Here is a 22,207-nt window from a genome sequence, read left to right on the forward strand (position 1 = left end):
GATTCCTTCTGCTCTGCTGACATTCTCTTGTCCTGGCATCCCACCCTGGGGACATCCAGCTGCCCTGAGGGACACCCACCTTGTCCCCAAGTCCTCCCCGTGTCCAAATCAGGTGGGGTTGAGCACCCACTTCCATCAGGAGCAGCCGGACACAGCAGCTTGGGGACATCATGTGACAGCAGGAACAGAGGACAGGACCCCACCTCTGTCCCCAGTTGTCCCCAACCCGGGGCTGCCCCTCCGTGCCCAGTTTGGGGGTCCCTGGCAGGGGGAGGTGGGGCCGGGCGATGCTTTCTGCAGTGATTGTCACCTCATCACGTGGCTCCGGAAGGTCCCGGTGGCACCAGAGCCATCCCAGACATGTCACACTGGGGACATCACATCATCATCACTGTCACTGTCACCCTCCAGCCAAGGGAACAAGGACAGACCAGGGCAGGGACCAGGAGGGGAGAGGGGCAAGGGGGGGATGGAGCAGCACCAAGGAGGGGGTGGGGTCACTGTCACCCCTTCCCCACGGGGGTCCCCAAGAGAGGGGCCACCCCCTATGTGACCTCAGTGGGGACAGAGGGGCTGAGTCACCCCGGGGCTCCAGGGCAGAATCATCCCCTGGAGCACGAGGCCCTGACGTGGCAGCGAGTGACCGGGAACTGAGGGGACAAACGGGGACAAACGGGGGAGCACGAGGGGTTTGGGGGGCAAAGCTGGAGGAGGAGGGGGGGAAATGGGGGCCAAAACAGGGAGGGAACGAGGAGTTTGGGGGCCAGACTGGGGAGGGGATGAGGATTTAGGGACGTTCCTCTAAGAAAGAGGCAGAAATGAGACAAAGGTTGGAAAAAGGGAAAAAAAAATCTCTTGTTGGAAAATCTCTGCTGGCCAGAATCCACCTGGGGCTGGGACACACCTGAGGGGGGAAGGGCTCAGCCTGTCCCCCCATACCCCTGGGAACCCTGTCAGCCACTCCTCATCCTCCTTCCCAACAGATTTGGCTACTCCAGCTCCCAGAATCTGGAAAATCTCGGGGGGGATGCAGCCACAGGACCTACAAGGGCTCAGGGAAATGGGAATTTTCCTCCTCCTCCTTGAAGAACTGAAGGGGAAGGGCCCAGGATGTGATGGGATGCTGGGAACAGACTCCCAGGATGTCTTCAAATGGGATGTTCCCACTTATCCATAGAGAAATTGGAATAAAATTAAAACAAACCAAACAAACCAACCCAAAAAACCAATTAAAACAAAACCTTCAAGTCTTAATTTTCCAGAGGGAAAAGGAGAGGGAAAAATAAAGCTTCCTGCTCCACTTACAAGAGGAATCTCTCTGGGTTGGTGACACAAAGGGTTCAAAGCTTCCTACGTGGATTTTAGTCAGGAATGACAGCTCTGGAATCAGCTCTTGGAAAGAGGGGGGGAAGTCTCCCCATTCTTGCCCTCAACCAGCAGAGAGAAACACTGACAACCAGCCTGGGGGTCCCAGAGCCCCCCTCAACATGCAGGGGAAAGGGGGGAACACCCACATTCCATTCAAAACAAAACCAGGCTTCCAGGAACACTTGGGATTCTTCCCCAGCTGCTGATGTGCCAAATTTCCTTCCAAGTCCAACTCTGAAATTCATTTTCCTGTTGGAATTGAAGCAAGAGGGAATCAAATGGTTCTTCCAGCCCCTGAGGAGAGCAGGGTTGGCCACAAGTTGATTTTTTTTCAGTGGAAAAAGCCAGAAGATTCCAAGTCAATGTTTAAAAATTAAAAATTTATATATATAGATATAATATATATATATATAAAAAATTTCATTCTGTTCCCTACTTTTCCAGCTCTCCTCTTACTCTTTGTCATTTGGCAACAGGATCATCCCATGGCAGGAATTCTTCTTTAAGGAGGTGAGTGAGCAAATGTAGTGAAAAGACACAGTTCCTCAGCAATTCCCTGAAAAATCTCTCAAATCCAGGGATTCTCCTCCATCCAGCTCCAAAACCAGGACAAGGAACTCATCTACACGTGATAAAATTCCATGGAGCAGGTTTTATCCCAAAAAAACCCCGCTGAAACATCAATTTGTGGCAGCACAGAAACCATCAGCTGGAAAATGGATTCATCCAGAAGAAAGCTACATGGGTAATATTTTTATGGCTTGTTAATTATCCCAGGGTAACAGGGGGGTCATGGGTCACACTGATTTCATTGCACAGTTCACAGGAGAGAGAAGATTCCAGACAAACACAGGAATCTCCACGTGGAGCACCCTGGACTGGAGATGCTGTAGCAACCCTCCAAAAATGGCCAAAATTCCTCCAAAAAGGAGGAAAACACTGGCTTGGGACGTGGATTCTTACTCAAGCATCCTCCAGGATTGTGTTGACAGGGATAACACTTGGAAGAGTTCCTTCCAGTATTTAAAAATTCCAATAGTTTGTGTTTTATAGAAAAAGTCACGGCAGAGAACGAAATAAAAAACAGTCAAAAGCCACCTTAAAAACTTTGGAAGGGTTGTCTGTGATAAAGACAGGAATCCCTCCCAAAAAAATCCACTTGGGAGCAGCTCTGGGGCCTTCAGCCTCATGGCACTCAAGTCCTGAAGCTTCCAGAACAATCCCACATGGAGGAGGTGTCCAAACCACCTCGTCCTCCAAGGCCATCCCTCCTTGGAGCTCTGCTTCCAGAAGTTGGGAAGTGTTGAGACAGTTCCTTGAGAAAAAGACTCTGCTGTGTTCCTTGACATGTGGATGTTGGAGAGAGCTTTGTGTTGTTTCCCCTAAGGCTTGTTTTTATTCAGAAAAAGAAGGGAATATGTTCAACTCTGGGAATTCTTCGTTGTTGTAGTTGGGCCCTTGGTCCCCCAACATGGTCAGCATGTCCTGTGAGGATACAAGGAGAGGGTTTAGGATCCAGACTGGAATATCAGGGAGGTTTAGATTGGAAATTAAGGGGAAGAGCTGGACTCCATCTCAGAGGCTTTTCCAACCTCAACAATTCCATGGCTCCATGTTCATGTGGGCAATTTAATCATGGGGTTGCTGGATTGCTGTGGACCAAACTGGTTCCTTTCCCAAGGGAACACAGGGTCTGTGTCCAAGGGAAACTTAAGGAGAGCAGCAAATTTAAGCTATAATCACCAACTGCTGGGAAAGCTGGGGTGAGATGATTATGAATTCTCAGAAATTAGTTTAATTTCACTGGACTGTAGCTATTTTAAAAAATAATTAGAAGTGTTAATCCAACTGGAATTTCCCACTGATCCTGCAACAGACCAAGACACAAATCCAGTCCTGCCCTCTCCACTTCCAGCTCCATCAGGTTATCCAGCAGTTTGTGACCTCCCCAGTTGATCTGAAAACAGAGGGACAAGCTCTGGGTGCTTCAAGACCAGTGGATCCCACCAGAAAGGGAGGTTTAAAAGCCCCATCTTACTGGGAAGACCTCAGGCTGGCTGGGCTGGGGCTGCTGCACGTGCTGCTCCCCAGATCCTGGGCCGTGGTGCTGTCCTTGCCACTGTGGCCACATTCCCACGGCGTCGGCGGCGCGGGGCTGGAACGGGGCCGGGGTCTGTGCTGCCTCTGTGGCTGCTGGACAGAGAAACACAGGCAGTGAATCTTCCCTCCCTTGGGAATGGGGCTTCTCCAGTGCTCTGATGGGATGGGAAGGGCAGTGCTCTGCGTGGTGCTGCTGTGGTGACAGGACAGGGTCACCCTCCAGGAATTCTTGCCACATTCTTGCCATGGGGTATAACAGAGACTCCCAGAGGGGTTTGTTTCCTCCCAGTCAGCCTTAAAATGGCTCAAAATTCATCTGCTGGGAGGACCCCAATTATCCCAAGCTGGAAGGGATCCACAAGGACCACCAAGTCCAACTCTGTGGTTGGAGGATAACTGAAGATGATCAGCATCAGTCAAAGCACAGCTTCAACTCTGCTCCCCACATTCAGGCGCTCCCAAAATCCACCACAAAATGGTGGAGAGCACATCCCACCACAGCTGGCTGCTCCCAGCTTTCCTCCCAGGGGTTTTTGCCCCCCAAGCCCCACTCACTGAAGCCTGTGCCACGGCTGGCCAGGGCTGGGTACGGAGCCGTGGTGGGAGACGCCGTCGATCCCGGAGCTGTCATGGAGCTGAAGGAGGATGGCGTGCCCTGGAATGTCCCCATGCCAAAGGAAGGAGGTCGGGTTTTCACTGTCTGAGATGCCACTTGCTGTAAGAGAGGAAAAACACAGGAGAGGAAGAGGAGGCATGGCTTCACCCCGACCCTCAGCCCAGGGAGGAGTTGCTGGATTAGCCCCGAAGGAAGAAGCAGCGCCAGAGTGTGCAAGCAGGATGGTTCCCCATGGAGAGGAGGGGCTGGAAGGCAGCAGGGAGCCAGGGCCTGCAGCTGAGGGTTTGGGCTGTGCTACCTGGGGTGTGAACACCGGCCGTGTCCCTGGAGCCCAGGTGGTCCCGCTGACCTGAGCTGGGGTGGAGTGCCGGGAAATCTGGGATAGGATCCGGCCGGCGGGCGAGGGCTGCTGCTGCTGGATGATGTTCACTGGAGGGACCATGCTGCTGCTCCTGCAACACAAGAGGTGTCTGAGGCACTTCCAGGAGGAACAGGCAGCAAACCCTTCTGTTCAAGTCATTGGTGGAGGGAAATGAGCCCAAAAATTGATGGGTGGTGCCCAGTGGTCATCCCTGGAGCGTCCCAAGAATGTGTGGATGTGGCACTTGGGGACAGGGGTTAGTGGTAAACACAGGGTTAACAGTCTGACTTAATGATCCTAGAGGACCTTTCCAACCTCAATGATTCCATGGTTCTATACTGGGAATCAATGAGAGGAGCTGCTGGGTGTGTGGGCACCCAGATCCAGGGCATGTCCAAGGCACAGCAGAGGAACCAGAGGAATGGGCAGGAGCTGGACAGGTGAAGCCTCACCTGAAGTTCTCAGCGGGCCGTGCAGCAGTGAAAGTGTTTCCCTGGGCGAAGAGGGGAGGGTTGGCTGGCATGGTGCTGGCAGGGATGGCTTTGCTCTCATCTGTGGAGAGAGCACGAGTCATTTTTGGGCTGGGACATCTCAGGAACAGGGAGAGAAGCAGTTGGAAGAGATGTGTCTGTGTGAAGGAAGACTCCTTTGTTCCTTCTCCAGACAATTTTGTTAAAGCCTGTTTATTTGATTTATTTTCCATTTTCTACTGAACCCTCATGGAGGTTCTCTAGGGTCAGAGCATCCACTGCAGATTGGGAACAGGGAGAACTGCTCCACAGGGACAAGCAGGAAAAATGTGACCAGGGCAGGCAGGAGGAGCTGACCTGTGCTGCTGACCCACCTGTGCTGATGCCAGGGAAGATCTCCCCGAAGCGTGGGTCCCGCTCCTGGCTGAACAGGCTCTCAGCCTTCTCCAGGGGCTTGCTGTGCTCGGGGCCAGCAGCACTCACAGGCTGGACAGGCACCTGGGGAGGGACACAGAGCTGCTCACACCTCCTGGGGGCTGCTCACACCTCAGCACAGAGGAGCAGCTGAGGGCCTGGCCACTCCTGGGATTCTGATGTGATTTTTTTGGGATAGCAGGGTCATTCAGGAATCCCAGTCACATCCCTGGAAGGGTCCAAGGTCATGCTGGACAGGGCTTGGAGCAAAGTGGTCTGGTGGAAGGTGTCCCTGCCCACAGCAGGAGGGAGAAGTGGACGGGCTTTAAGGTTCCTTCCAACCCAAATTATTCCATGTTTCAAGAATTCCACAAATACTGGAAACAAGCAACACCCAAGGCAGAAACGCCTTCCCCTCAAACCTCACCTCAACCTGGTGCCACCACCTTTAAACCCCCAGCAAAAGGGTGACCTAAACAGTGCAGGACAATGAACAGGGAGTGCCCAAATCCCTCTGGACTCACCTGTGAGTGCTCATAGCCAGCCAAGCTCTCCCTTCCTGGGCCCACTTCCAGCTCTGCCTGGGGTGGCTGCTGCTGCCTAAAATAGAAAGTGGCTGTGACAGGGGAGCACAGGCAGCCCCAGATAATTCCCAAGGGAACAGCTCTGGGTGGTTACACCAGGGATTCGTCAGCCTGGAGTTCCTGGCTGCAGAGAGGGGAATTTGGGAATGAAAGGTGTGTGAGGGGAAGGAGGAATGGAAAAAGGAGCTGAAGCTCCTCCTGACCTTGAGGGCAGTGGGGCTGTGCCCATGTCCAGGGGAAGGCTGACGCTCTGGCCCAGCTGAGGCCTTGGCATGGAGTTTGCCAGGGCAGGTCTGGACTCTTGGCTCGAGTTCCTTCCAAGCAAACACAGAAAAAAGAGATTTAAAAAGTCCCAATTGGTAGCACAGCTGGGTCCTGTGTGTAGCAGGGTGTGGCTGTCTGGGGCGAGATTCACAAGAGTGAAGGGGTTTTTGAGTGAGTTTCCACCTGGTTTCCCTGAAAGGTGGAAGAGGATGCTCCAGGTGTGGGGGTTGTGCCTCCCTCCCCCACACCCAGTCCCTGCACACCTCAAACACAACCACACAGACACTGCTGCTCTGCTCTGCACTTCCACAGGGATTTTTGGGTTCTGGGTGTGGGAATGGCTGGGTGTGGAATGAAGAAGTTTAAAGAGAGAGCTCTGACATGGGGCAGGAAATCAGGCTTGCAGCAGATTTCAGCTCTGCAGGGAAGCAGTGCTACTTTGCCTCATGGCAGGCAAAAAAAATCCTGGATTTCCCTTTCCCAGGCAATCCAGCCTTCTGTTTGTCTGCTGGAGCTGCCAAGCCTGCAGCTCTAGATCACACACAGGCACAACTTCTTGGTCCTTGCAAGGGGAGTGGAACTTCCTCATGGAAAGAGCCTTGACCATTCTCAAAGATGGGAAGGCTGTGACAGGAATCCAAGAGCATTCTAAGGCAGATTTCACTCATTTCAGGCACTGCTGGAGCTGAATTTTGGCAGCTTGCTAAGCCACACAACAAGACAATTCCTGCACTTTGTAGCCCTCCAGTGCCTGGCACAGCCCAGCAGAGAACAGGAGCCATAGGGACTGAGGAACTTCTCCAGGGCTGTGCAAACTGATGGGAAGCTGGGGAGAGGCTGAGGCTGCCCAGCTCTGGGTTACTGTGGGTTGAGAGCCCCTCTGCAGGCACTCACTTGACGTTGGTGTTGGTGCAGATGATGTACTCGATCTCATCTGAGTAGGGGTTCTGGAAGGTGAACGAGCTGGTTCTCATCCACAGCCACTCCCGGTTCTTGGATCGGAAGCGGAACATGACTGACAGCACCTGGCCTTTTAACTTCACCACCTAAAACAAAAATCAAATCACACCAGTAGCACCTGATCAAAGGTAGAGAAGAGCAATCTGAGCACAAGCTCCCCCCCAGACCCCTGTGATGGCCCTTTGCCTCAAACCTGGACCACCACATCTCAGCCTTCCCAAACTAAATGGCACCATTCCCTTGGGACAGCTTGATTCCTAAAGGATCCAGGAGGGAATACAAAAATCCCCTTTTTTTGGCTTCACTTCTCTTATCTCTTTGCACTGGTGAGATGTATGGAAAAGCCTCCAAGAAATGAAACACATGCTGTCGCTTCCCATTCCAACGGTTTGGAGCAATGGATATGAGCAGCTGGTTTTTGGAGTCATGAAACCACAGGGGCAGCCTTACCTGCCCTGCCACCAGTCCAAGGCCCTCAGAAATAACAGTAACGACAACAGGGCAAGAAAACCACCTCCACTGCGGGTTCTGGGCCCTAGAGATGAACCAGGGTTTCAGCCAAGTCAAGCAGGCCCTTGGGAGCCACATCCCTGGCCCTAAAAGCCAACTGGACCAGCAGCCAGAGCTGGAGTTAAGACTGGATTCAGGAGTTAAGATATCAGATGCTTCTGTTTTCATTTTGTATTCAATGACATGACTAAATCTGCAACTGTTTGCACAGGAGAATTATCTAAGCTTTGTTTTTCTTCTTGGTTTTCCAGTCAATTTTGTTGCTTTGCAAGCACCAAGACATTCCAATCTTGGAATGAGCTCCAATCTGAATTCCACCCTGCATGCAAAGGGCAGCTGTGATGCTTTTACCTGTTGAAAACTGTCCCGTAAAAGCTGTTGGTCTTCTGGATGGCAGAAATCCACAATGTCTTTCCCCAAGAGTTCCTATTTTTCAAGGAATTGTGTGAGAGATTGAGTCAGTTCATCTGGCAGGCAGATTCCATAATTAATCTCTCTCTGGACAGGTAGTTCCTGCTCCTTCCCCCCAAATCCCCGTTACACAACCCAAGCACAAGAGCTGGTGTGCTGTTTTTCAAAAGAAAAGCACAACAGCTGTTGATTAATGTTTGATCTTTAACTCAATTTGAGGCAAAATGGCTTTAATTGACATTTGACATAATCCAGAGACACCGAGCCTTCCCATGATCAAAGCACTTGGAAAAACACATGGAAAAGCAACCAGTGGAGAAGAACCACATGTCTGGGTTAAACCCTGGGCATGATTTATCAGCTCTGTGGGCAAGCAGAGCCATGATGTAGAAGGAAAAAGAAATTTAAAGAGTATTTTTTTCTGATAAAGCTCCTAAAGGTCCTCACCTGGGGCTGGTAACCCACGGTGGCCACGCACCGGTGGTCGATGAAGGTGAAAATTCCTTCGGTGTTGTGTCGGGAGATGAATTCTGTGGGCTGGCAGACATTGTTCATGTCTGTGCAGTTGGGGGAGCTGGTCACCTGCCAGGAACACAGGGAGAGTCACCAACCCTCGCTGGCCCTGAGCTGCCAGCCCTGCACTGGGATTTGTGGCCATCAGGGAATGTTTTCAGACAGAACAGTTTAAATGTGGGGACTACCAGGGCAGGGCAATGTTGGAAAAGGGGAACAGGGCACTCACCTGGAGCCTGCCAATGGCCACCAGGCAGAACTTGCTGCCCTGGCCAGCGTCAGGGTCATCATCAGGCAGGGAAACACCTGGGAGGGGAGGGCCAAAAATTCCAGCAAGGTTAGTACAGGAAAAATTTCAGAGGAATGGACTTCAAGACATCTCTCTGCCCTGGTCTGTAACTCAATACTCTTCCCCATGAAGGGATTTTGTAAATTAAGGTGTCCACCCCTCCCTTTTTTCACCAGAAGGAATGAAATTCTCTGAATTTCAGCAAAAGCTGCACATCAGACAGTTCAATATTTTTTTCATCCTCTGCTGCTTCACCTGCAAAAATTAAGTCAATCTTAAAATAAAAGTCATAGATACGTCTGCAAAGCACTTCCTGGCACATTCAGCTCCTGGAATGGCAACTTTAGACCATGTGCTCCTAAACCCAGCCCACCTGAACACAAGGTGGATTGTTACCTGCTGGGGGCCAGGCTTTGATGTAGCCCGTGCAGTGCACGACGACATAGTGGGGTTCTCCATCCTTGGCTGCACCCAAACCATTCCTTGGAGAGAGAAAGAAGTTGTGCTGCAGTGGGGGAAGGTGAGGCAAGGTGTTTAGTTGTGTTATTTAGGTGTTGTATGGATATATATTTATGTGCCATTTACCTGCAGCGATTCCTCATGAAGCTGAGACGATTGACAGCGACTGGATCCACAGAGCTGTTGCCACACCTGCACCAGGGTTAGAAAGGATTTGATCTTTCTTGATCAACATGGAAATAATCTGGATATCTTGAATAAGAAGAATTTCCATCACACAAAACCCTCATTCTGCAGAACTCAAGGGAGGTGACACTTGGGACTGAAACTAATTGGATCTTCTACAACAACAGGGCAAACAAACATTTGGAGAACTTGACTGTAGGGAAAGCTCAGCCATGTTCTATCATGCCCACATCAAAATGAGCCCCAAAAAAGCTGAAATAAAAACATGGAAGGGCCAGGTTTAGGGAGCAAGTTTGGCTTTAGGCTCAGAGATTTCCCCAGGGACTCCTTCCTACCTCATCCTGCAGATGAAAGATCTCCTGGAGCCCATGCACATCCTCATGGACTGCTGCCCTTCCTTCTTCACAGTCCCCGTCTTCAAATCGAGGATACGACCTAAAAAAAGGAAAGAAAAAGGAGCTGCTGCTGCACTGGGAGTCCTTCCAGCAAGCCAGGTGTGGTGCCAGATAATGTACTGGGAACTGGCAGGACACGAGTGTCACTGGTGGTACCTTTAGATGCATTCTCGGGGGGGGCTGCAGCATCCTTGGTAGAAAGGCACCAGGGCTTGGTTCCCTCTACAAAGGGAAGGCTTTAATCCAAGTCCTTTGCAGGCTGTCCCACCTGCCAGCCCCTCACGTGCCAGCCCTGGCTGCTGTACCTGTGAGGGCGTTCTCAGAGGTGGAGAGCTGCTCCCTGAGTTTGCCCACGTCGTCGGGGTGCACCTGCTCGTACAAGGTGCTGCCGAACCACTCGGACTGAGGCTGGTTCAGCACCGGCGTCACCGAGTCCGACACGTAGACCACACGCCCCGTCTCGCAGGACACGATGAACAGGAAGCCATCAGCTGCCTCCAGGATCAGGTGTTTGAGTTCCTGCAGACACACAGACAACTCTCAACTCATCCCTGTCACCCTGTTTTTTTAAGTTTTTCTAAGCCTTCTAATGGTTACGTTCTTACAGTGAACTTTCTCACATGCATTATGTAAATAACTTATTGGTTTGCATTCTTTTATAGAAGATGAGGAATTTGATAAACTGTGTCATTGGAGAGGTGACACTGTCACCCTCCAATCCACTGTCACTTTTAAAAATCTATAAATGCTAAAATCAGAAATTTAAAATAGTCTTTTTACCTTAAGAAAGCTGTGTGTGTGCATTGTGTTATTTCATATCCTATGACAACACACCTCATGTTGGGCTTTTCCCCCCACTCATCATTTAATTTACCCCTCTGATTGCTGCAATGCCCACAAAGCAGCATCAGGCCAAGATCAGAAAGCTTCAGGGACCCCTCACTGTGACCTTCCAGGACCTTAAGGCAGCTTAATAAAAAGAGGGACTTTTTATATGGGCAGAGACCTGGTCAGTGAGAAAGGAGAGGCTGACACCTCTCAACTCCACAGCCAAAACACACCCCAGGTTTGGGCTGTAATGCCCACAAAGCAGCATCAGGCCAAGATCAGAAGGCTTCAGGGACACCTCACTGTGACTCCCTTAATAAAAAGAGGGATTTTTTAGATGGGCAGAGACCTGGTCGGTGAGAAAGGAGGGTTTGTAGGTGCCATCTGTGGAGGTGTTGCCAGTGCCACGCAGGGATTTCATGTGGGACACAGCCATGCGCAGGATGGTCAGTTTGTCCGGCTTGCGGGCCAGGGCGCTGCACGTGGGCACCATGTCCGACAGCTCCGTGATGTAGGCTGTCATCTTGTTCCTCCTCCTGCGCTCGATCTCGCTGTGGTTCTCCCTGCCAGAGGTCGAGGAGGACAAAAGGAGGAAGGTGAAGTTGCCAGGGGTGGGAGGCTGAGCCGTGTCCCCACGTCAGCGCTCGCACGGGTGTGACACACAGAGATGCCGGCAGGATTAGGAGTCAAGCCTCACATGCTGGGCGTGCACAGGGAATGTGGAGACAGGGGCAAGGAGGAGAGGCTACACCTGGACCTTCCTCGAAGTCACAGCAGCTCCCTGGAACCTGGGGACAGCGAGGACCTGGGCTGGCCTTCCCCATCCACCACACAACGCTGCAGAAAGCCAAAGGAGCTGCTCCCAAAGCGGGGTCACCTCGCTGCAGGTGACCTCAACGCTGTCCATCTGAGGGTGGATGAGATCACCTGCACCATCAGATCCACCAGGTCTGCAGCTAAAACTTGGGCACCTGCTCTTCTGGGCAAGCTGGGCTAGTGGGAGGTGTGGCAAGGAGCTCTAAGGCTCCTTCCAGCCCCAGCCACCCCAGGACTCTGAGTGACCTGAATGAGCTGGGTCTCACCTTGCAGTGCTTTGGGAAGCCAGCTCTCAGTGACACCAAGAGCCCTCTCACCATCACAGCAGGGAACGCTCCCAAGCAGGTTACACCTCATTTCTGCACAGATCATCAAGGCCAAACAACCTGGGCAGACCAGGAGCAGGCAACACCTGGGTGGTGGCACTGAGACCACTGCTGCCACCTGAAGAGGCTCTTGGCACCCCTTTGGCTCACATCAGTCCCACAGACCAGATCTTGGTTCTTTTATCCACAACACATAATTTAACTAGGATCCTAAGGTGGGTTTTCCAAAACAGAGCTTCAAAGCCAGGTTTCCTCTACAGAAGGATGGATCATGTGCAAGGAAGGACATGGTGGGAAGTGAAATGAGATGGAAGTGTTGGAAGGAGCAAGGATAGGCAGGTGAATAAACAGAATAAATACAAAACTGGAGCATTTATCACTACGAGGTGTGTGCAGACATTCAGTGACCTCACCTTTGAGTCAGGCAGCTTCTCTAAACTCACAAGCTCAGGTGTGAAAAACAAAGATCCTTCAACTACAGAAGTTACTGGGGGATCACCAACATTTACATCTCACTCTGCCACGAGGAAAGGATGGGAGAACTGGGATTGTCCATCCTGGGGGACACCTCTGGGCCTTCCTGACCTCCTCAAACATTTCAGCACAGCTCAGTCAGTCAGCAAAGGCACTCTGGGGGTCAGGTTTTGATTTAAAGACAAAACTACCCCAAACTGGCTGAAGTCTGAAAGGTGGAAAATGAAGGGCTGCAGGTGTGCACAGGTGACAAACCACCTGCACATGGGCACAGGTGTCCTCAGGGCCCACTCCTGGATTCCTGGTGACTGTTCTGGTGGTTTCAGGCACAGCCTCTCATTAATTACTAATAGAAACTCAGGGAAAAATTAAATCCTGTTTCCAGTGACACCACCTTTTCCGGAAGGAAAGCACCTGAGCTAACACATCTTTTCCAGCTTGTTCTGAGAGTCCAACAGCATTCCCAGGACACAAAACCTTCCCAGATGGACAACTTGGGACCCATGACAAGAAGAACTGTATTTAGCACAGGTTAGCAAAGCTACAGGTGAAAGCAGGAGCCCTACCCTGTGGCCTTTGGTAAATAAATCCTTTCATGTATTCCCTAAAAAGGTTTTTCCAAGGATGAGGTGTGCCTTTCCTCAATGCCTTTCCCCTCCTAATCCCAATTCCACAGCCATTTCCAGGAGTTTGTTAAATCCTCTGCAGCAGTTGAGGGAAGGAGGGAAATAATGAAAAAAAAAAAAAAAGAGAGAAGGGATGCCTAGAGAAACATTAAGGAAAGGAAAAACTCTGCTTGTCCATGCTTGAAATCTCCATTCTCCTACCTGGCAAGTCTCTCCTTATCCGCTGAACTCTGCTCATCATCAGACCTAAAAATAAAATCAGCCAGCTAAGCTAAAAATGGAAAAAAAGCTGAAAGAAATGGAAAAAAAAAAAAAAAAGGAAAGATGGACTAGGAAACCCAGCCTAGGGACAGGTCTGTTTTGCAGAGGAGCAATTCCATAAAATAAAGCAGTCATTACTTTGCAACATTCTACATTAAATTGGTGCCTGATGTGTTGGAGTTTCAAAACATTTTCTGAGGCTGTGACCCAGTTCTAATTTGCTTATTTCTAATATTAGAAGTGTTCTGATATTCTAACACATTTTTGATTTGTTTGACTTCAGAAGGACTCAAACCACTTAAAAAGCTGGAGAATGCCAGCTTGGAATTCCCTGTAGCCCTTTGGGAAGTAACAGCCAGACTGCCCCAAATCCAGAGGGCATTTTTGGGCCCCTCCTGGGAAGTGGGACATTGATGGGCTGGAACATGTCCAGAGAAGGGAATGGAGCTTAAAATAGCTGTAAAAATCCCATGGGCTCAGTCCCAACACTCAGAGATCCTGTCAGACACCAAAAACTGATCAAAGTATTCCCTACAATCTCCAGAAAACCCCCAATTTGTAGAGCTTCTGTGTAATTCCCTCCAAAACACACAAATCCCAAGGTGTGCCAGGAAACCCTGTTCAAGGAAAACTTGTACTAAGCAGGAAACTTGAAATCTCTGCAAGTTTCTTGAGCAAGAGAAAAGAATGAGAGTCCAAGGCCAGAGCTGAAAGGAATGGTGAAAAAGAGGAATGTCATTGTCACACTCAAGGAACTGGTCCAAAAAACATCAAGGAGTATGTGTGGGTCCCTTCAAAGAGAGATGTTTGTGAGAAGGGAGCTGCAGGACTCCTCTCATGTTAAGGTTTTTTGGCAGAAAAAAGCTTTTAAATCATCAAATTCTTACCTGGCAAATCTCTCTTTATCGTTTGGCATCGGGTCATCATCACATCTAGGAGAAGGGGGAGAGGTTGAAGTGTTTACAGTTCCTTCTTTCCCAAAAATACACAGAAAACAAGGTTTAAGAACTGCCACCAAAAAATGCCTGGGGTTAAAAAGGCCAACTTGGCTGTGGGTGGGCAGAGCAGGATAATTCACTGATCACCCCAAATTGCACTTGGAAGATAAAGGCAGCCCAAATCAGGACCTCCATCCAAGGGTTTCTCTGGGTAAATCCTACATTCATCATCCTGAAACCATTCCACAGCCACCCTTAAAGCACAGGAGTGCACTGGAATTGGAGTTATTGGGAGTTTTTATTGGAGTTAACTCCACTGTCACTGGAGTTATTCAATCCTAAACCACGTAGTGAGGCTACAAATAAATGACACAAGATATTCCAACTCTTCTGTGCTCCAGATGGATCATGAGGAGATGCTCAAAGCTTTGCCAACTCCTCAGGAATAAGGATGTCTCTGGAACTGAAGCATCCTTACAGCAGATGAGGATTAATTAATGTCTGAGGCAGTAACAAAAGCCACAGAGATGGAGGAATATTGCTGACTGGGAGAAAGGGAAGAGTTTGAGGAACTGGAGCAATTCCCACTGCTTCCAGAGAGGAAAAGCCACAGGAGCAGAGAGATCTTGCTCCAGAGAAAATGCACAGACACAGCTACAGGACAGAAACTTCTGGATGTCGTGTTCTCCCTCACCTGAGGAATTTACTGTTCCCTTCTCCATCATCATCAAAATCGAGCCTGAAAAACAAAAAAAAAGGTAACTGCTAACCAAGTGGTTTCTCCTTTAAATTACTTTTCTGTCTGTCCCCATGGGTGACTCCTGAAAGGAAAAATTAAGTAATCCCAATGCAATTTAGTGATCTTCATATGAAACAACCAACAAAGTTTGGAAAGGGGTTTCTTTCAGGTGTCTACCAGGAACAGAGCAAGGAAAAACAGCTCCAAAGGAAGAAAACCCACTCGGAGCATCCACTGAATCCCAACCTTCTGTTCCAAAAGCCTGGATGCCCAAGGAGAATCTCCAGGTCTGGATTGGGTGCATTTAAAATTAAAAACCAAACTAAAAAAAGTGGAGGGTAAAATCTTCCTGGAGTTAAAGTTCAGTTTGTGCAGTGTTTGCTCACACAGGGCCAAAACCCCAATTCTGACCAGTTCATGTGGAAGGACAGAAGAGTTTTCACCTTTCCTTTTGGGATGGAAAACTGTGGATGCAGCTGATGCAGCATGGGAAGAGCTGCAGGGGAGTGGGAGCATCAGCAAATGGGGCAGGAGGAAAGAGTTTGAGTGACTGGGAGGGGTGCAGAGACAGATTTCAGTTTGCTCAAAAATTACAAGGGGATTTGTGCCAGAAATCTGGGAACAAGCACTCAACTCCCTTTGAATTTGCAAAGGCATTTTTAGCAAACAAAAAGCCTCCCACAAGCACATTGTGCCTTCCCCCACCCCTCCCAGGGACAGCACAGCTGTGAAGGTTGCAGTAAGGCCCCAAACTCCAGATTCTCTGTTCCCCCAGGTCTTGCAGCAACTCCTGTCTTGTTCTCAATCCTTGGTGTGGATTTCCTCCTTCTGTGAGGTGCAAAGCTTTTAGTCCTCTCTAAATATGTCACTTAACCCCCTCTTTGAGGAGTGCAGCTGGCACAACACACAACCACAAAGGCAAAGGACTGCACAGAGCCCACCTGAAAGAAGCAGGAAACTTTTCAGAAGCAGCCACAGCTCTTTCTGGAGAACAAAACTTCCTCAAAAAGGTTCTTTTCCCACAGCCCTCCCTGCAGAGCAGAGCCCCAGCACTCCCTCAGTCCCTCCTCACTCACCCAGACCGTCTCTTGCTGGGTCTCTGAGCTCCTCCAGCCTGGGCTCCCGAGCTGGAGTTCCCCGAGCCAATGGCTGCACCCAGCGAGGAAACATCAGATGCCATCTCTAAACAGGAGTGAAAAAAAAAATCAGAGAAATCAACCAGTTTTACTTCCAAGCCCCTCTGGTTGAGTGGAACAGTCCCCAGTTAGAAGCAGTTGTGTGTCAGCATCTGCTGGGGGTGGATCTGGGGCAATGTGGGTCTGTGTCCTTTCATCTGCTGCACGAGGAGCACTCGCTGCTTCCTCAGCTGGAGAGCTCAGCCTGCCAAACTCCAAGATGTGGTCTGGGTTTTTTGGAGAGAGGAGGAGCCTGCTGGGAGCAGGGAAGGGGCTGCACCATGAAGGAGGGAGGAGGAGCAGAGCTGTTTGTATAGAATATTCTCTTTGTATAGAATATGAAATAGCCCATAATTATAATGTTGCAAATGCAATACATTTGTAAAACGAGGAGCCATTTGGTCAAGAATCAAGCCACTAGCATGAATGTCTCTTTTGTCTTTCACAAAACAGATTTTTATATAATATGTTTTAGAAAGAAACCTGACTTTCAAAAACCTAAAGAGCAAAGAGTAACATAGGGATATGTTAGCAGAATATATCATAAACAACTCTCATTCCACACTCTAAAAAAACCCTTCTTGTTGAAATAAAATCATGTCTTCCTGATGCCACCAGCTTGCAGAGGGTTCATTGCCCAATCTGAGACAAAGGATGAACCCAAATGCTCATAAAACACTTCAAACTCAGCATTGTTCAGCTGATCACTTCTGGTCTTCACCAGTACAGACCAGTGGGCACCATTTCTGGCCAGCCTGTGCTCTTCCACAAGTGCTTGGGGATGAGTGTGAGGTGGCCCAGGTGATGTCTATGGTCCCTTCCACCCCCAACCAGTCTGTGATTGCAGCATTCCATTTCCCTGTATTTCCATTTTCCTGTATTTTCCTGTATTCCATTTCCCTGTATTTCCATTTTCCTGTATTTTCCTGTATTCCATTTCCCTGTATTCTCCTGTATTCCATTTCCCTGTATTTCCATTTTCCTGTATTTTCCTGCATTCCATTTCCCTGTATTCCATTTCCCTGCATTTTCCCCCAATCCTGCTTCTTCAGGAGCACAGGTAACAGAGTCTGCAGTTGTTCAGAGCTTGCTCAGCGTGGCTTATGCTGAATCTACACCCCAGCATCACCATCAGAGCCCAACCAATGCTCCTCTATATTCAAACAGTCAGTTCCACATCAGAAAATGAGTTTTTAAATCCATTATAAACCGTTTTTTTCCTGTTTTGCTGAAATAAGTCAGCTCTGTGCTTATTTTAACGGTTCTGGGTTTGGACATGTGCTGTGAAACTGCCCCAAAATAGTTGCTCCAGCCCAAAAATCTCCACCACAACCTTTGCAAACTGAGCCTGATGCAGCTCTCCAAACCACTTCTGCTTTAACAAAGTGCAGGGACCCCAAAGCTGCCCAGACACCCCAAAACCCCAATGCTGGGTTTCCCAAAGCATCCTCAGCAGCACCGAGAGCAGCTTGGGCAGGAAACAGCCACAACTGGGGGGACAAAGTGAAGAACTGAGGTCAGGTTTAGTAAATTAGGGAAAAAATGGGCTTTAAGCTGGGGTTCCCAAGTTCTTCTCCACTGCCCAAAGGCAGATTTCATTCCAACAAGAGTTTATTTCACTTCCAAAGCTGCATTTTGGTTTATTTACAGCTAAAAGTGGAGCTGTACAATCACCTCCGTGGTGTGCCTGGACCTCACAGCAAACACACTGCCAAATTTCTGGTATTTCTGCCAGAATTAAACATATTTTACCACAATAACATTCCCAGCCTCTCTGCTTGCCTGCTTTGTTTTCCTCCAAGCAGCTGAGGAAAGCTTTTTTCCTTGCAGATCCATAGTATTTCCCAGGGGTGACTACAGTATGGAATAAGCATCCAGCTCGAGGCTTGGCAGCTGAAGGAGCCAAAAACAACAATCCCAACCAAGAGCAGGAGTGAGCACAGCCCATCCAACACCAGGATCCTCTGCAATTCAAAAGTACATCTGGAGAACAAAAAACCAGAGGTGGAAACCCTTCCCCACCTCCTTTCTGCTCGATTTGGGATCACTCAGATGCTGCTGGAAGTCCCAAGGTGACAACAAAATGAAGTTTCAAGTGGGAATAAAGCAGGCCAGGAGGGTTCCTCCTTTCCCCCAGCACTATCTGAACATGGTGGGAACAGAAATGAAGTTTCTGGAGCACAGAGGAGAATCCCTTTCCTGAGGGGAAGGAATTTCCGCCCGGGGCAGGGGAAGGAAGTGACACTGAGCTGTTCTCTGGGCCCAGCTCCACGCAGGGACAGACACAGAAAATTGATTTTCAAGCCTTTGAGATCTCCCAGGAGCCCAACACGCATCCCATGAGGAACATTTCCCTCTCCTGGCTCAGCTGGAAGCCCCAGGACAGATCCTGAGGTTGGGCACCAGGACCTGGCACTGCTCTGCAGGAGCAGAGTGGGCACAGCCTCCCAAAAACCAGGGACAGCAGAGCAGAGGGAGGGAAATAAACATGGAGATTGTTAAAAGAATAAATTCTGAAGAATTCTCAGAAACAATGAGGAGGGAAGAGCTCTGGCTTTTTCACCCTTTGGGATTTCCAGGAAACACCCAGGAACACAAGGATTCCTTCCCAACTTGTGGCTTTTCCCCATTCCAAACACTGAGGTGAATTCCTGGAGCTCATGGAGGAGTTTTCACTCCTGGAAGGAGGATGGAGCCAGGCTCTGCTCCCAGAGAACAACAAAACGAGAGGAAACAACCCCAGGCTGTACCAGGGCAGCTTTAGGATGAGTTTGAGTGAAAATTCCTTCCCAGAAAAGGCTGCACTGGAGTCACCATTCCTGGAGGTGTCCAGTCAAGAAATCCCAGGTGTTTTTCCAAAATCCTGGCTGGGTTTGTGTCCCAGCCCTTCCCAGAACCAATTCCTGCTTCCCCACACCATGTGCTGCAGCTAATTAAGGCCAGAAGAGAGCAAATGTAAATCCCAACCCCCACTGCTGCTCCAGGCTCCCAGCCCAGCTCTCCTGGGAAAGGCTCTGCTGCAACCACTGGCATCCCAACAGGGAAAAAAGGCTCCAAAATAAAATTACTGCAAATATTCCCAGCTGTGATTTACCAGAGGGGCTGCTGCAGCTTTTATGTACATTTTTATTGTACAAAACTGGTGCTTTTTGCTGTAGAAGCTTCAGCAGGGGGTTAAATGCCAGGCTCAGGTTTGGACATTAAATCTCACAAGATTTTCTTTAAATTCACCCATTTGTGAGCTCCCCAAAATGTTTGGGATCAGCCTTAAAAGTACTCTGCACTTCACTCACAACTAGAAGGCTTTGATATTTCTGCTTTTATGGTTTTTTATTTACAAAACATCTCAATTTCTGTGCCTGGGGTACATTAAATTGATTTTTTTTTGAAGCAGGAGGTTTTTAGTTTGTTTGAGTTTCCCATGAAATGCCAGCTCAGCACTTTCATCCCCCATGGGAACTTTCTCCAAGAAGAAATATAGAAAATTAAGAAAAGAAGGTTTTTTCCATTGCTAAGGGGTTGAAATGAAGACATTCTGGGTATTTTGGGGCATTAGCCAGCATTCACTGGAGCCCTGAAATCTGTTTTTTAACACTTTAATGAAAAGAAGACCCACATTATTTGTGAGAATTCTTCAGAATTTAATCTCTATGTTTACTGCTTGTGTATTTCCCTCCCTCTGTGTAAAAGCTGGTCACTCTGCCCATGATTATAAATATTAAACACAGATGTTGAAAAGTCTTTCTCATTTCTTTCAGTATTTAAAACTTTCTTATGCAAAAAACCACGGAACCCTGAAGACTCCACTTCCACAAATGCTTGGATACCCACGAGTGCCTTCCTTCCTCCTAAACTGGATGAGTCCCCAGTGTGTTTTTTCACCATTAAAAGCCACAAAATCTTCCTGAAACGTTAAAATAAAACTCCAGAATCCTTCAGCAGTGTCACTGAACACTCCTGGATAAACCTGACTGTGTCTCAAGCCACAAAGGACAAGCTGTGACTAAAAAAAAAACCCAAAAACACAAACAAGCTCAGATTCTGATCTCAGCCACCACATTGTAAATCCATCACGACTTCACAGACGCTGGGTTAATCTGGATACCAGCTCAGTTCAGAGCACTTGAGCCAGAAAATTGATAAAATCAGATATTTTTCTGGGATCAGCAGCTCCCAGCTTCCTGTGCACAGGGAGTTGAGGACTCTGGGGAGCAGCCTGAGGAACCGAAGCTGAGGGAACATTGTGCTCCAGGCCCTCCCCTGCTTCACAGCGCTCCGAGAGACATTTGTGCAAAACCTTCAAACCGGGCCAGCAGTTTGTGTTGGGAGTTAAGAAAAACCTCAGCGAAACACAGCTGAAAAAGGGGCAGAAATCGTCAAGGAAAACAAATCCAAAGGAGTGATGATGGAAACCCAGAGCAGGGACCCCAGATCCACCTCGTACCACCGGCCCCCAGCACCCCAAATCCAGATAACACACACAGCCCTGCCTCCTGCAGGGTGCCCCCATCCCACTGTGCCATTTCCCGCTCTCCAGAGCTCCCTCAGCCCTTCCAGAGCTCCTTCAGTGCTCTCAGAGCCCCTCATGACATTCCCCACCCCTGAGGGTCGCTCTCAGCCCTCCAGGCCCCGTGAGAGCCTTTGGGTCCTCTCAGACCCCTTCTGCTCCCCGTCAGCACCCCATACCCTTCCTGAGACTCTCAGCCCGCTCCCCAGCCCCAGTTCGTGCCGCCGCGGCCGGGCTCACCCGCGCTGGCGGCGGTGGCGGCCATGGCGGGGGTCCCGGGCCGCCCCCTCCTCGCTCCGCTCCGCCGATTCAAGATGGCGGCGCAGGAAAACCTCCGCCGGCCCCACAGCCCCGCCGGCGCTGGGGCGGGGCCAGCGGCATGCCGGCCTCCTATTGGATCAACCGGGGGGCGGGAGGAGGGACAGGGGGAGATGGAGCATTGCTATTGGTCCAGACGAGGGTTGGGGGCGGGCACAAGGGGAGGGCACGGCTGGAGGCGGGGCGAAGGGGGCGGTGTCCCGCCCCCAGCGGGGAAGAGGCGTGGCTTTGGGGGCGTGGTCATAGTGGGTGGAGTTGATGACGTCACGTAATATTGGGATTGGAATTAAGATTAAAATTAAATTTAGGGTTGAGACTGGGATGAGGTTGGGGTTCTAAACCCCAGGGAATGAAGATGAGGATCCAGACTGCACATGTGATTTGGGTCAGAACTGGGACTGGGATTGGAACGGGTTTTTTTTTTGTCGGGACTGGAATTTGGGGCCACCAACAGGACCCCACAACTCATCCTTTGCTGAAAAATCTCTGCAAAACCCCTACAGACCTTCTCTTGGGGTGTGAAAGCTACACTGTCTTCCCAAAGTGATCATTTTTTCTCTCAGAGGGGGAAAATAAAGAAACTCGAAGGAGATTTTTGGCATATTTTGGGTGTTCTGGGGTTCTCATGAGGCTGTCCTGCAAAATCCAAATGGGCAGCTCAGTTCAATGCATTTTCCAAGAGTTTTTTCCCAGTCCATTCCACTATAAACCAAAAACTACCTTGAAATCCTCTCACTGGCAAAGCCTTTATATTTTGGGGACAAATCCTCCTAAATGCTTCCTAAACCACCCCAAGTCACCAGGAAGACCCATGAAGAGACCCAGAGCCTTCTCCTGATGGTAGAAGGGGGTGTGGGGTGGGAATTTGATCCTCTGGCTTGTGTCTGAAAAGTGATGCCGGCACATTCCTGCAGAATTCATGAAGGCCTGGAGCCAGCAGGGCCAGGACTGAGACCCAGAGCCGGCCACAGGGAGGTAAGGAAGGAGCAGAGGGGACTCAAGGCCACATTTTCCCCCCCTTTTTTTGGGTGGTTTTGACCCCTCAGCCCCATGAATCCACCCCTTTTCTGACCCCTCAGGGATGTGATTGGGAGTTGAGCGCTGGGGGACACGTGCTGGAGGGTCCCTGGAGAGAGGAGGGGAAACCTGAGGGGTCCCTGGAGCCAGGAAGGGACACCTGGAGCTGCAACAAAGACACCTGAGGGTCCCTGGATCTGGGAAAGAGACATCTAAGGTCCCCTGGAGCCAGGAAGAGACACCTGAGGAGCCTCTGGAGCTGGGAAAGAGACACCTGAGGGT

General features: G+C 49.8%; 1 protein-coding gene across 8 annotated transcripts; it reads right to left on the reverse strand.

Moving 5' to 3' along the window:
• Window positions 1–1,229: 1,229 nt before the first annotated feature.
• On the reverse strand, window positions 1,230–20,951 carry ARNT (aryl hydrocarbon receptor nuclear translocator). 8 transcript variants are annotated; one of them, XM_030230804.2, is made up of 23 exons: window positions 20,831–20,951; window positions 15,985–16,090; window positions 14,864–14,908; window positions 14,119–14,163; window positions 13,172–13,216; window positions 11,078–11,291; window positions 10,206–10,419; window positions 10,057–10,122; window positions 9,841–9,940; window positions 9,446–9,511; window positions 9,257–9,342; window positions 8,801–8,877; window positions 8,506–8,640; window positions 7,999–8,073; window positions 7,072–7,223; window positions 6,117–6,227; window positions 5,854–5,929; window positions 5,290–5,413; window positions 4,898–4,997; window positions 4,434–4,536; window positions 4,024–4,183; window positions 3,407–3,561; window positions 1,230–2,853 (listed from the first exon to the last, which is right to left on the reverse strand). In XM_030230804.2, exons 1-23 carry the CDS (start codon window positions 20,853–20,855, stop codon window positions 2,764–2,766), a joined length of 2,370 nt encoding a protein of 789 aa, XP_030086664.2. In that variant the 5' UTR covers window positions 20,856–20,951; the 3' UTR covers window positions 1,230–2,763. The 8 variants fall into 8 exon arrangements, with proteins under 8 accessions (XP_030086664.2, XP_030086662.2, XP_030086661.2 ...); XM_030230802.2 differs by having other exon boundaries at window positions 3,407–3,558; window positions 4,383–4,536; XM_030230801.2 differs by having other exon boundaries at window positions 4,383–4,536.
• Between the last annotated feature and the right edge of the window lie 1,256 nt (window positions 20,952–22,207).

This window comes from Serinus canaria, chromosome 25, assembly GCF_022539315.1.
Source record: "Serinus canaria isolate serCan28SL12 chromosome 25, serCan2020, whole genome shotgun sequence".
Classification (NCBI taxonomy): Eukaryota; Metazoa; Chordata; class Aves; order Passeriformes; family Fringillidae; genus Serinus; species Serinus canaria.